General features: G+C 31.6%; 1 protein-coding gene across 2 annotated transcripts in view; it reads right to left on the bottom strand.

Annotated features, from left to right (window-relative positions):
• Nucleotides 1-356: 356 nt before the first annotated feature.
• LOC107442570 (vesicular glutamate transporter 1) overlaps nucleotides 357-14,633 on the bottom strand; it is a 202,369-nt gene continuing 188,092 nt past the window's right edge. For both annotated transcript variants that reach the window (XM_016056167.3, XM_016056165.3), the window contains 2 exons: nucleotides 13,050-13,177; nucleotides 357-8,368 (listed from right to left, as the gene is read on the bottom strand). In XM_016056167.3, the coding sequence (XP_015911653.1) occupies nucleotides 7,985-8,368; nucleotides 13,050-13,177 (512 nt within the window). In that variant the 3' untranslated portion in view covers nucleotides 357-7,984. The remainder of the gene's footprint in view (nucleotides 8,369-13,049; nucleotides 13,178-14,633) is intronic.

A 14,633-nucleotide genomic window follows, 5' to 3' on the forward strand; every position in this document is an offset into this window, starting at 1 on the left:
ATTGAAACTTTGTGAAAAGACAGAAATCAATGTTGCATTAAAACGGCATACAAGTTTTGACACCACACTGAAGTATCATTTTCAGTGCAATTCGTCATCGTTATTCTAAAATACTTTTCGGAAGCATTCTGAGAGGCTACTATTTTTGTTAATGATCTTTCCGCCGAACTATTATAGAAGTATTTTTATATACCATTGTTTTTAAAATTTTTGAGGAACTGCATTTATGTGTTTTCTGTTTCATTAGTATTTATTTCACTGGTTTTTTTTTTTATATATTTTATTTCTTACTGCTTATTGGTGATGTTTCTCGTCCCATTTTTTTTATTATGTATTCATACCTGGCAAATCTCCTGTTTTTTTATTTTTTTTTTTTTATTTTAAACGAAGACTCTTGTATTTTACGGCTACCCTTATATTCTCAAATTTCTCTGTTGAAGAAATTTAAAAAAAGAAATTTTTGACGATAAAATATCCGCTGATGGCAAAAATACTTCTCTTATTCCTCAGATAGTGCTATTGCCAGTACTGCAGTATTTTGAGTGTTAATATTTCAAGTAAATATAAATAATGGTTTAAAAAAAGTTTTCTTTACGTTAATATTTATATGCATATTACTATTAGGTTAAGATTTATATACTTCGCCAAATCTAAGTGCTTATATTATTTTCAATTTCTCTTTTGGACTTACATGATTATGCATGATGTATCAGAACTTAATACCCGTAGCCTAAAAAATGTCGCTAACAAAATCTCCGTTTTTTTTTATTTCTCCAATGTTGGCAGGTATGTGTATTGCGAACTGAATATGATTCTGTAGTGTAGCACTGAAACTTGTATGTGCTACTTGACCCACTGATGGTTCTGCATGTAAGAAGTTGTATTTTGACCTTCAGTCTTCTCCGCACAGCGAAACCACTTTTTCCATGTTAATAGATACGGAAATAGTGTATAAGGGAGAAACTATCTCTCAATTTTGCCTATTTGCTGAACCGCCAGTGGATTAAACTATTTTAAAGTAATATATTTCTGATTTTTATCAGTCCATGATTGCACCAAAATATTGTTTACAACTTCTTTAAGCATTTATGAAACACAGTAACTGTCCACAATGTGAGAGGTGAACATCAGTTTGAATACAGAAGAGGATTTGACACACACAGGAAGAGATTCAACATCTACTGGATTTAAAAAAAAAAAAAATATTGTGCTGTATAAACAGGCTAAATGACACCTAGAAGTTATTAAATGCGGAGAGAGACAGCCAACAGGGAAAAATACAGTCACGTGAATTGACTCTTTCTTGGATATCGCAAATATCCACATTGATTGATGTTTGCCAGCTAATGTCTAGTTTGTTGAAGTCAAAAATTTTATAGCACAATCAGTTAAGATTATCATTGCTTTTTTAACACTACATTGGAAGTTACACTAATAATGCTGCATACTTGCGCATATTGCAGCTTAATATCACTCTTAGACGTTGATGTCTGATGATAAATTTATGAGAGACTTCAATAAATTGATGGTTTTATTTGAGATGCATCTATGCTAAATTCGACATGCCAATGAAATGATGCATTTCTGACAACAACAAAAAAGTTAGGCACACAGTATAACGAGTGAGTCCATTTCTTAAATTATATAAAATGAGACACATATATGTCTAAAGTAATTTTATTATTTGAATTATTTAATTTTGTCGTAAACAATGCTAGTATATAACTTCACAAATATATTGTTCTTAGATTTTAGTTTAACTGTAGAAAGATTGAACATTTCTGTATACCTAAAAAGATCAAAGGATAGACCTTTTCCATATTGTTAGAGTGTAGATCAGTTAGACATCCAAATAATTTAAATATAATCAATTTGATTAAAGCATATTATTGACTTGATCTTAGAAATTCTATGGTATTCAATTCGATTTGTTTAATGAAAATATTTGATTCAACGGAATACTACATTTTCAATTCTTCTTACAGGTTTCTTTTCCCCTTCTCTATAATAAGTATAGATATGTTGAAATACACTTGTTTTTTTAATGAAACTGGGGTACTTTATCTATACCAAAGGGTACCTTATACCCAAAACTACCTTGGATTATGGGATACCTACTAAAATACCCAAGACCCATCCCGCTTTTCTAGGTATAAGGTTATATAAATATGTTTCTATGATGACACTTGATTAACTAACATGTTAATATTTAAATAAAAACTTAAATTTGATCAAATTATGAAAAGTCAGAAATACTCAATATTTATGCAAATTATTTTTATTTTTTTGAATTACTGAGCAACAAGAAATGAAGGGACTCAAATCAACTAAATACAAAATTCACATTATGAGATTTTTTCCTTTTTCTAGAATTAGCTTCTTTAATATAAATGAATTGAAATTTTCTTCCATTATGTATCGTAGCTATGTCTGAGGGAATAAAACTATTTCTTACATTGAGAAAATATCTATTTATGAGAAATAGCTCTACAGTTATTTTTGTTTCAATTAAGTTTATGCATAATTTTTAAAAATATAACATTGGCGGAACTTTTGTTAAATTGTCATTAAGTACTTGTAATATTCATTTAAACTTTCATTAAAAGTTTAATTTTGCATAATGATGCTTTTTAAGTATGCAAGTTATGTTATGTGTTGTTATTATCAATGTCAGTTTTAAAAACGCAACCTAACGATAATTGGAACTAGTGTTGATTAGAAATATCTTTAAATTGGAAACATACTATTTTTTTGTTGTTTAATTTTACCATAATTATATATGATATTGATAAATTATTTGTTTTATGCCATGAAATTTAAACTAGTGTCATGCTGATTTATTAATCACAAATTTAAACAAAAGTGTTGCAGCCAATGGGTAAAAAGGAGTAATCTATCATGGTTTAGATATTTATCTTTTGCTACAAAATCTGTTGCTAATCCCTTTTGTTTCAACTATTCATTTAATTTATAATTATGCTGTTTCAAAAAAAAAAAAAAAACCTTTTTTTAGATCTGCTTGTAATATGATCAAAAAATATATAAAATTTTAGTTTATCCTAACTATAAAAAGTAGCAACTTTAGCTTTACTAAAAATATAATAGAACCAGTTTTTTGTAAAATTTAACTGTTCTTAGTTTAGATGGGTATTCTTCTAATAAAAAATTGGAGAAATCATTAAAAAGAATTATATTTCTTCCTAACTGTGTGTCCCATTTCTTGCAAAAGCAATATTTTTTTTTTTAACTTATATTTTTATCTAAATTAGCATTGAGCAAAATCTCAATATTTTCAACATTTCATTGTTTTCACTTTCTAAAGTACAATAGTCAAAATACCATGTTATGTTTATTTAACTACTTCTGGAAAAATTGACCAAATCGAAAAATTATTGACTTATTAGTTCCCATTATTTACCAAATGTTTGTGTTGTATCTAATCAACATACATGACTATTTGGTGTAATACTCAACGCATACAATAGCATTGATTTATGATTTGAAGTTTTTAAATTTCTTTTTAGACTTGAGGCAAACAATCAATAAGTAATTTATTTGTCCTATTACTTTGCTTGGAAATTCATCAAATCTCAGAGTTCTTTTATTTGTTTATTTGAATAAATTAATCTGTGAAATAATTTCCTTAAAAAAATAATAATAAATAACATTCTTAAGATAAAAACTGCATTCAATAATATATCAAATTATGATTGTAATTTTAGATATAAGTTAAATTATTAGTTTAGATATGTAAGTTAAATCACTGTCACAAAAATATTTCGGATATTACTTATGATCATTTTCATGTTTTAACCTATATGTAATTAGATTTAATGATAGGATTAATAATTTTTGTGTTTCATTGCCAGATTCAGAAATAGCTTTCATAAAAATTTGAACTAAACCATTAAATCGATAGATATTCTATCAATTATTTTTTAGTTATTTTATTGACATGCTTTGAGTATTTTGGAGTTAAAATTTTATATTATATTGAATTTGATTCTATGTTTTACATGAAAATCCAAGAAGAATTGGGTTTCATCTATATATATCCCTGATTAATCATTTTTTAAATCAATTTAATAATGGATGCTACATAATTATGTGTTTAAAATTATTAAATCTTTAACAATAATCTTACTACAATCATACTGACACACACAGAGAAATGGAATGAGAATTCAACTACGCATATACATTTAGGGGAAAAAAGGTTTGTATTATTTTTAAAATAGTACACATAAGAGTGCAATTCATCAAAAAAGAAATTATTTTTCTTTTAATATATTATGTGTTTAACAAGCTTCATATTTTTATAATTTTTCACTTTCCTTATCTATTATAATAAATTAATTTTTAAGCTGATAGTCTATGATAAAACTTTTGGTGCTAGTTGGTAAAAATTTGTTTTAGCATTTTTTTAAGCATTTATTACAAATTAATTTCAATGTATAGTCGTTAAAAAATATAATAAATCATTTCAAGTTGTTAGTAGCCTATTATATATACATTTATTCCTTATTGTTACATTTAAATGATTATTAATAGATTCAATATTTATTAAATTGCTTTATATTTTTGCTATGAATGTATAAATTTCTTAAATTTTGAATATTTATCTTTTTGTTGATTACTGTGGAATAGGACCTGCATATCATTTTTATTATTTTATAAATTGACAAATTTCCTTCCTAAAAGTGAGGAAGATATGGTTTAATAGTTCATAAAATGTTGACTTTTATTTTTATGCATCGAAAAGAGTTTTCTAGTTTCATATAAACTTTACCAACTTGCTTCATGAGTATCGGTATGTTAAAAAAAATTCCTTTTATTGGTAATTACTGACAATTTTGTATACATATTTGTTATCTAATCAAATTTGAGTCATGAAAATCAAGCAGCTGAAGTTTGATTTTATCAATTTAAAAAAAAAAATTTTTTTTTTCTGTCTAATTTTAAGAAAGCACTATTATGTGTACAATTTCTTCGAAGGGCTTAATTTGTTGGGAGAGTTTTTTCTAGCTAAAAATATTCTTTGAAGATAATTTTTATTTAAAAAGAAAAAAAAAATTGAGACATCACAGTAAAACTCTGAGTGAGCGTGCGCAAAGAGCCATTTGTTTCCTCATTGCGCAAGATGTAATAGCACCGTATGAGAAAATAAGATATCTTTTATGGTGAACAAGAAATTAGTTCAATGTGTAATTTATTACAAATTATGTTTCACACAACGATGTGGCTACAGAGATGCCAATTTAAGTTCTGACTATTACAATTACAGAAAAATCGGTTTTTAAAAATTACCCCTTATTTTTGTTATTTTTTTTTTAAAAATTGTAAATGATCTCTTTAAGTTATTTATAACCGTCGTTGAACAGCCGAACCAACTTTTGGGTTTATGACTACTAATTACTTTTTCGATTCGTACTTAATTTTTGGGTTTATGACCTCTCCATGTAACCCGCATTTGCGTTACATGGAGAGGAAGACCACGAGACCTGACAGCAAAGGGTCTTTAACCCATGATTCGTCTACCACTGAGGATATTTCACGTCAGCATTGTGGTCGATGCAAGACGGATGCGGATTCGTATCGACAGTCTCGCTGGATACGAACCCAGTTCACCTCATTGGAAGGCGAACGCTCAATTCCCTGAACCATCGCTGCTCAAATGACCTCTTTGGTAAATCAGCAATTTGTTAACTGATCGTTATATTTTTTTCAAGTCATCATCATCATAGATGGCCAGACAGCCCAATGCGGGCCAATGCCTTCCTCTGAAGATTTCTCCATAACGACTTCCGATTTATCCTTGATCCAGGGAGTCTAAAAAGCAATATCTTTTTTTTATTGTATTGTCACCGCCCATTCGAATCACGTGGGCCATCCAATTCATTCTATTAACTTTTATGTATTTAATAATATCAGGTTGTTTATAAATCTTGGTACAGTTCAAGGTTAAATCTCTCTCTATTTTTTCAAGTATTCATTTAAAAAATTGTCAGAAAACCAGGTCTATAAATAGGCCATTCTAAAAGAGTAGAACTTGGGCCATCCTGATTCATCATCTTATTTGGCATGACAACCCAGCATTGCCCTACCGTTCTAGGATTCATCTAGGACAGCCTATTATATGATGACGATTCTTTATTATTAAACAAATCAACTGAATGTTTTAACAGTTTTCCATTCCATTATCAAAGTTAAACATAAAATTAACTCTGCAACTTGTTAAAAATTGGCATCCCCGTGGCCTAAACTGAATAAATGAGGTGCTCTTATTACATAGGATATATAAAAAGACATTATTTGTTTGGAGTTTATTTTCATCTGAAAGTTGTACACATTTCAATTATATCCATAATGATTACTTAATTTTTAAAAAACGATGATTTTTTAACATCGTAATTTTTTTTAATGAGTTAAAAATAGTGGAGAAATATTGCTTCATCTTTTTATAAAGCCAAACATGAAAAAATTTTAAACTTATTTTTCACATTTGTATTTGATTTTATTTATTAATTTTGACAAATTTATTATGTAATGGTGGACTATTTTTACTCATTTATATAAAAAAATCATCAATGATTGTGCTCATAAAATGGTAATATTTTGAGCCTATTTCATATATTTGTCTATATTCACTTATTGTTTGAAATTAGTAAGGTAACAGTTGCATAGTATCTCTCATATTTTGTTAAGAGTTTTAACATAAATAATAGTTTTCTGATCTTCAACATAATCTAAATTTCTTCTCTGTATGTTTTATACAGGTAATTATAGCTAACACATATAACTTATCCACTTACTCAAACTCCATTCAAGGAGTTACAGTGGGAGTTTTTTATATTTTTAGTTCCATGGACCACATTTTTGTAAGCTACCAAAACTTTTTAAAGTAAGTTTGTACTTTTAAAATGGCATCTTATTTTTAAAAAAAATCTCATTGAAACGGGTAAGTAGAGAGTTTCAGAACTGACAAACTACTCTTTGGCTATCACAAGATGGTCTTTTAGTGAGATTGAAAGGTTTAATTTCATTAGGCTTAATTTAACATTAGCTAAAATAATCGGCCATAGTTTTTTATCCAAATGCCAAACCTAAGTGCTATTATTTGGGCCAATTAAGGCATTCAACGAAAAATTTCCTGGACATAAGTAACATAGTAGAAGATGAAAATAAAAAGATATTACAATTTAGTGAAGCAATCAGTAATAACTAAATTTGTAAATTGGGAAAATAAAATTTTTTACATTGCTATAATTTGTAAATTTTTTTCTTCTTCTTAAGACGAAGCCATACTGAGGAAGAAAATTTTCGTTGCAAATTCTCTTTCACCTTCATTATTAATTTAAAAGAACGAAAAAGTAAGTTGAGGCAAACCTAGAGTAAGTCATAAAGTTCCAATTGCTGAGAAAAAAAATACTTCGAAATATCAAACTGCAAACAAATTATTCGAAGAGAACTGCTTCGTTGCGTCATCCTTAGTTATCATCTCATAATTTATTTTCAGTTGTATATTTTAAAATTTTCTTCATGTCTTACTCTAGGTTTGACTGAACTCACTTTTTCTACATTTTAAAGTTGAAATTTTTGTCCCTAAATTCTGCTTTATCGCAATTTGCTTTCTCATTTTGTATCAATTAGGCTTCTTCTTTACTAATGCTGTTTTTTGTATGACTAGATATGGTAATGGGGTTCAAGGTCCATGGATTCCTGTTTATTCTAATAGTTTCTTATTAAATGCATTACTAGTAAACATTGTTAAGACATCAACAAATTAAGCCCTTTTTTTTAAATTTTGTTGATAAACAGTCACAGATTAGAAATGCTATTTACATATGTCTCATCAATGAACCAACACTCGTTGATTACGATATTGCTTTTGGCTTTTCGTTTCCCAGTATAAGTGTGTCTCTTTTGGCGGCATAACAAAGAACCGTCCATGAAATAAATAAACGTTTCACTTAGCAAAAAATGTCTAGTACTCGCGATCATCAATTCCACCATGCATATACCTATCTGTTGATGGTTGCTGCACCATTTCCTGCTGAGTTTCATAAAGAGGAGGCTGTTGGTAATAGTCGGTCACAGTGGCCCCGTAAGATGGGGGTGGTTGATCACCGGTCAGTGCTGTTGTGGCTGTGTCTGAGGAAAAGGCTGGTGGACCTCCATTCTGCTTAATGACTCCTGATCCGTCACTGTTAAAGGCCTCTGCCAATGGATTCCACGATGGACCTTCCTCGTCTTCTGGTGGCTCAGCCCACGGTTGCTTTTCACCCGATGCAAATAGGGCGTAGAAGATGACACCAGCAAAGTGAATACTACTTGCGATGAGGAATACTTTCTGCCATTCATCTGCAGTCTAGAAAACAATTATTTCTGCTGTTAAACTTCAAAAATATACAAATTGAAAAATAACATGTTTTAAGCGATGCAAAACAAACGCTCATTTTCAAGACTTGCCGGACGGGAATGAGAAGAAAACAAAGGTCTGTTAACCCTTTAATGGGCCATTTATTTCCGGTAAGGTTATATTAAAATACTTTTCTGAATTTAGATGAAAAAATTCATTTAGATTAGTAGATAAAGTTAATTTGAATTTTAAATTTTTTTTTCTGTGGTAAGTATGTTAAGGTATGCTACCCAATAGGTGTTAAGAAAAAAAAAAGAGAATTACTTTCATTTGTGAAATAAATTTTATAATCTCTCCAAACTGAAAAAGGAATTATATATTATAATTTATTTTACATTCCCTAAATACAGGCATATTGTTACCAATTTTATTCAATATTACTTCATCAGGGCTGAAGTTAATAACAAATGGGATACCAAAGCTTTGTGGTGGTAAGTATACTTACCACGGCTTTAGAAAGGTTTAAAAATATAAAACGTAAAGTTGCCAACGAAAAAAGAAAAATATTGGTGAGAAACAAAGCTAGAAAAACCACAGTATCAGAGAGAGAAACAAAAAAAAAAAAAAAAAAAAAAAAAANAAAAAAAAAAAAAAAAAAAAAAAAAGAGCAAGAAAAACCATTGTGGCAGAGAGAGGCAAATCAGGGTAAAATACAAATAGCAGCGAGGAAGCGGAGAAGAATCAGAACAAAGGTGTGAAATGCAGAAGGGTGATTAGAATTGTGATGACGAGTCAAGACGACAGTAAAATGATCAGGGTGTTTAGTTACAAGAACATCTAAAAAAGGTAAAGAAAAATTAATTTCCGCATCTAAAGTAAATTGAATGTTAAGGTCAACTGAATTGACAACAAAAAGTAACTCTTGAATATCAGTTATCACTGTTTACTTTTAAGGCAATCTATCTTTTCCACCATATGAATAATTAAAAAACTTCGAAATAATGCATGGATATGTCACAAAGAATGGGAAAGAGGGGATTGGGTCATGGCTAAACCCTCAACTCGTTTATAGAAATGACCATTGAATTGAAAAAATGTTTGCCGAATACAAGAATTGACAAGATGATAATATCTTCAATTTCAATGAAAGAGGTGGGAAATTCTTACAACCATATTGCCAATGGGTAAAAAACATAAAGAGAGAGAATAGTTTTGTTGGAGGGAAAAATGTGCTAGTTAGAGGTGACATGATACGCTCAAAATATCGAGCAAGTCCGGAGTACCAATGTTCGAAGCAATAAGTCCAAAAGCTATTGTTTCCCAACTAGCACATCTTTCCCCCTCCAATAAAACTATTCTCTCTCTTAATGTTTATTTCACTAATGTCCCTATTTCTATTGATTGTTTAAAACTATGGTTGCAAGAGTTTCACCGCCCTTTCATTGAAATTGAAGATACTATCATCTTGTCAATTCCTGTATTCAGCAAACTGCTTTTCAATTCAATGGTCATTTCTATGAAAAAATTGCAGGGTTTAAGCCATGGGCAACTCTCCTATTCATTGAGACATATTTATGCGTGATTTCGAAGGAAAAAGTGTTCGAATTCTCATGGTGGAAAAGATATGTTGAGGATAGTTTTGTCTCAAAAACAGACAGTGATACTCATTTTCAAGACTTACTTTCTGCTGTTAAATCGGTTGACCTCAATATTCAGATTACTTTAGACACGGAAATCAATTTTACTTAATCTTTTTTTAGATGTTCATGGGAATGAACATCTTGATCATTTTTCACCACTATTTATCGTAAAGATTTTGTCGTATCCGGACACCTAGTGGTATGAACTTAGAGCGTCCTGAACACATATTAATGTGATGTTTGTCTCCCTTTTGCATCGATGCCAGCTTTTACGCGTCTGGGAAGACTTTCCAACAGTTTTTGAGTAGGTGACCATAGGAATTGACTTCCCATCACAACTGAAGTGAGTGCTTGCAGTGAGCAAGGTTGCTTTGGCCGGCCACGTAATCTGCTCAAAAGTGTTCCATGGGATTTAGATCGGGGCTCTGAGAGGAACAGTCCAGTTTTTTAGCACCTATTTCTTCAAACCACGTCTGTGCAATACTCGATGTGTGTGAACGGAGCAGTTATCCTGCTGAAAGAGAAATGCTTCCCCGAAATATTACCATAGAGTTGGGAGTGCAGCATTGTCCACATACATATCAGAGTTCATGTTTCCAACCAAAGGGACCCAGGTTTAGTCACGAGAAACACCCCACACTATAATGCTTTCACCACCATAACAACCTGGATGTCCGGATACTATTGGTCGGATAGTGTATTAATTCCAATCACCCTAATTGTCAGACAATTTCTGCTTATCATACTTTCGTTTTCTGTGCACGTAACCTCTGCTCTATTTACCTCTTCTTCTTATTTTTCTTCGTAACCCCCCAAATCAAAATTGATGGTTTTCCATTGATCGACCTACATAATCTTGATGGTAACCGTCAATAATTCCATCATGACCCATTATATATTTGACGGTAACCAGCTTAAGTAAACATCACCCCAGTGTGGGAATTGCAACTGATTTATGATGGTTCAGCATAAGAATAGCAACTTGTTTTGATGGTATATTTCCCTGCTGAACGAACAGGCATTATTATAAAACCATCATGGAAATGCATTGTTGTACCATTTATGACCATTTAGAATTTCCATCGTAGTTGCTTAGAAATCAAATGTTGGAATTCGGACTGATTTATGATGAGCCAACATTTTTTTTTTCTCCAATGCCCACCTGTGTTAACATCCGGCAATTCAGGCATATACAGGGCGATTTTGTTGGCCTCTCTTTCAGCGGCACCCTATTAGGTGAGCCAAGGTCGCTCCCGCAGTGAGGACAGATAGTACAGAGAAGGAAAGAACATCCATGCCTTGCCCGGGATTCGAATCCAGAACCTTTCTGATGGAAGGGCAGTTCCCCTGCCCCCTACAAAGGCCGGTCGGCATGATGAGCCAACATAAAAAAATCCAAATTGTTTTGATGGTATATTTCTGAGAATAAGGAAGAATTTCTGGTCCATGAGAATCAAGCTTTTCTTGATGGTTAACCATCATATTATTAAAGTAGCATTTTCCATCATGGAAGTTTGCTGGCACTGTTCTAGGAGTCTCCTTGTCTTCTGAATTGGTTCAGAATTACAAGGCATTAGTAGTCGTAAACCCAAAATTGGGTCGGCTTTTCAACGACGGTTACAAAAAAAATAAAATATGAATGCCGAGACCCTTGTAAACAATATTAGTTCCTCCCCTCCATGACGCGTGGTAAGTATTAATGTATTTTACATGTTTTGCGGAAACACTAATGTAAAATGAGTGATATACAGCATAGTGTAACTAAGTAGTGGCATAAGATTAATTGCCACCATTGAAAAATGAATAGCTATTCACGTACGGATACGCTGTCTGGATGAAAGTCATCAGATAACAACTGTGCAATATGGTAATGGGAAGATTGATCAGATTTTTTAAAAGGTACCGCACCACTGCATTGTTTAAACTTAAAATATGTAATAATAGGCGATCGAATACTCCATCTGGTGAGAAGACCGGTTCCATGCCTTTGGCCCTTCCATCTCCTCTTTTTCAGTTGTATAGGAATGTACTACGATATATTTCTTTTTCTTAATATTTTTCATATTTAATCGTTAAAAATATCTTTTAATATTTCCATGATGCTTTCTTTTAGAACTATGTTCAATGTAGTTTTCAGTTCCATATAGTTTTCCAACTTAAAAGTTTTTAACCTATTTGAAAATCGAGACCGAAACTAACGTACTTCCTTCTTCTATGACGCTCCACACGCTAATGGTGAAAGCATGCGAAGCGTTGCCATAGGTAGAGAGTTCTGCTCTACGCCACCTGTTGTCTATTTCGAATACTAATAGCTTAATCTTTAGAAAGTTATTAAAACCAACGAATAATTTTTGCATTTTCTTCTGAACCCAAGCAAAATAGCATTGAAATTACTTTTCTGGTGTTAAAAAATTAATTTAAATTTTTGTAAAGCTGTTGCTTTTCTTTATCCTTAACATTTAGCACATTTTCATAATAAGGAATAAATCGTAACCTACATATGACCGCTGTTGAACAGCCGACCCAGTTTTGGATTTACGGCTACTAATGTTCAACTCCGTAGTCTTGTCATTTTGAACCCAATTCAGAAGACAAGGAAATTCCTGGATCAAGTATTGGATGAAATTTTCCTTCGTGGAGGACTTTTTGATGCAACTAACTCGCATTTGAGTTACATGAAGAAGAAAACGATGAAAACTTTCCATGGTTAGCCTGACGGCAAGGGGACTCTAACCCGTGATCCGTCTACCACTGAGGATATTTCACGTCAGCACTGTCACTGGTGCGAGTCGGGTGCGGAATTCGTATTGACCAGCCATCGGTGGGTTCACCGGGGTTTGGAAGGTTCACCGAAACTTCCAATGAGGCATCCGGGTTCACCTGTCTAGTATGAATTGCCTGAAGGATCAATTCATACTAAAGAGGTTGTTTTGCTAAAACAAAATTGCCATAAAATTACGGTACTAAATTTCCGGAGCAAAACATCCTACTGTAATTTCCTATTTCTTGATTAAATACGGTAAGTAATACATTTTTCAAGATGAACTCACCTCGTCTTGAGTGACTAGTTCCACAACAATGGGGCATATCATGCCCGATAGTGTTCCGAATCCGTTTGAAATTCCCATCAGGATACTTGCGTAACGAGGAGCAATGTCTAGATGGTTGACATTGAAACCTGTTGGAAAACAAATAGGTACACTTTAAGAAGACAATACTGGGTTGAAATTTATCTATTTTGTTTATTTATTTCATCTGGAGTTTTTGTGTACATTTTTTTTTAAATCCTCAATATCCTGTCATAACTGATAATGTTTCTGTTCTCACGACCATTCTGGTTGTTAGAATAAGAAGTTAACTGCTTCCCGGGTGGATCCTAAAATAGCCCACACCGTGGCGATTTTTTTAAATTTTCGCCAAACTAGGTTTCCGGAAGATTTTTCGGGGAGATTATTTTGTACGTCCGATCACACCACCGAAATTCTTAAACCTGATTGGTTATTTGACATGTATCGTTAGAAAAGAGGTAAAAGGGTTTATTTTTTCGCCATTTATGCTTCTGATTTCAAATTTTTATTTTTTGTTCTATCTTATTTTTATTACTATTATCTTATTTTTTATTCTGTTAAAAAATACTTTAATAAATTTCTAATAATTTAAATTTTTGATTTCAAAATCAACATTGATTCCAGTAATAATAGCCAACTTGGCAAGATTTCAAAAATTTAAATTATTAGAAATTTATTAAAGTATTTTTTAACAGAATAGAGAAAGAGGTGAGCTATTCTAGGATTTTACCCTGCTTGTCTTTTGAGGTAGAACTTGAAGGTTTCATTTTTTTTTCAATTTTTGGCATGGCTACTTGAGTTTCTAAGCATATTTCTTATTTTGATAAAAAGTAAATATTCCCCCCCTCCAAAAAACAAATTCGCATTTAAATGCATCAAGTCTAGAAATTAAAATTATTAAAAAAATTTTAGTTCTCTGAGTTAGCAACTGGTTGTTCAGCTTAAAAGTCAGACTAACCAAGTAAGTTTTATATTGAGGAATATGTTTTAACTGTAATTATTCATATGTGAGTTTGGTTTTTAATTTTAAGGTTTTTCGTATTTTCAAAGTTACTATAATAGCACCGAAAAAAAGGTTTGAAATCACCTATAAACTAAAATTAGGTAATCAAGTTCCAAAGAAACAAAACGATTCTAACTGTGGATTTTTCTAATTCTTAATAAGAAAAACTTGGCGACAATTGCGCTTTTCATTATCAAAGAATGTTTATCACTAGCCACATAAAAGGGCTGGATAATTAGCCATAGGTAAAAGGGCCGGATAAATTAATTTGATTTCTTTTGACACCATAAAGAGTTGCGCGTTTTATTTTATAACCAACGTTGAACAGCTGACCCAAATTTAGGTTTAACACTACTAATGTTCAACTCCGTAGCCTTGTCATTTTTAACCCAATCCAGAAGACAAGGGAACTCCTGGATCAAGTATTAGGAGAAATTTACCTTCGTGGAGGACTTTTCGATGCAACTAACCAGCATTTGCGTTACATAGAGAGGAAGACCACGAAAGCCTCCCATGGTTAGCCTGACAGCAAAGGGACTCTAATCAATGATCCGTCTGCATCT

This window comes from Parasteatoda tepidariorum, chromosome 6, assembly GCF_043381705.1.
Source record: "Parasteatoda tepidariorum isolate YZ-2023 chromosome 6, CAS_Ptep_4.0, whole genome shotgun sequence".
Classification (NCBI taxonomy): domain Eukaryota; kingdom Metazoa; phylum Arthropoda; class Arachnida; order Araneae; family Theridiidae; genus Parasteatoda; species Parasteatoda tepidariorum.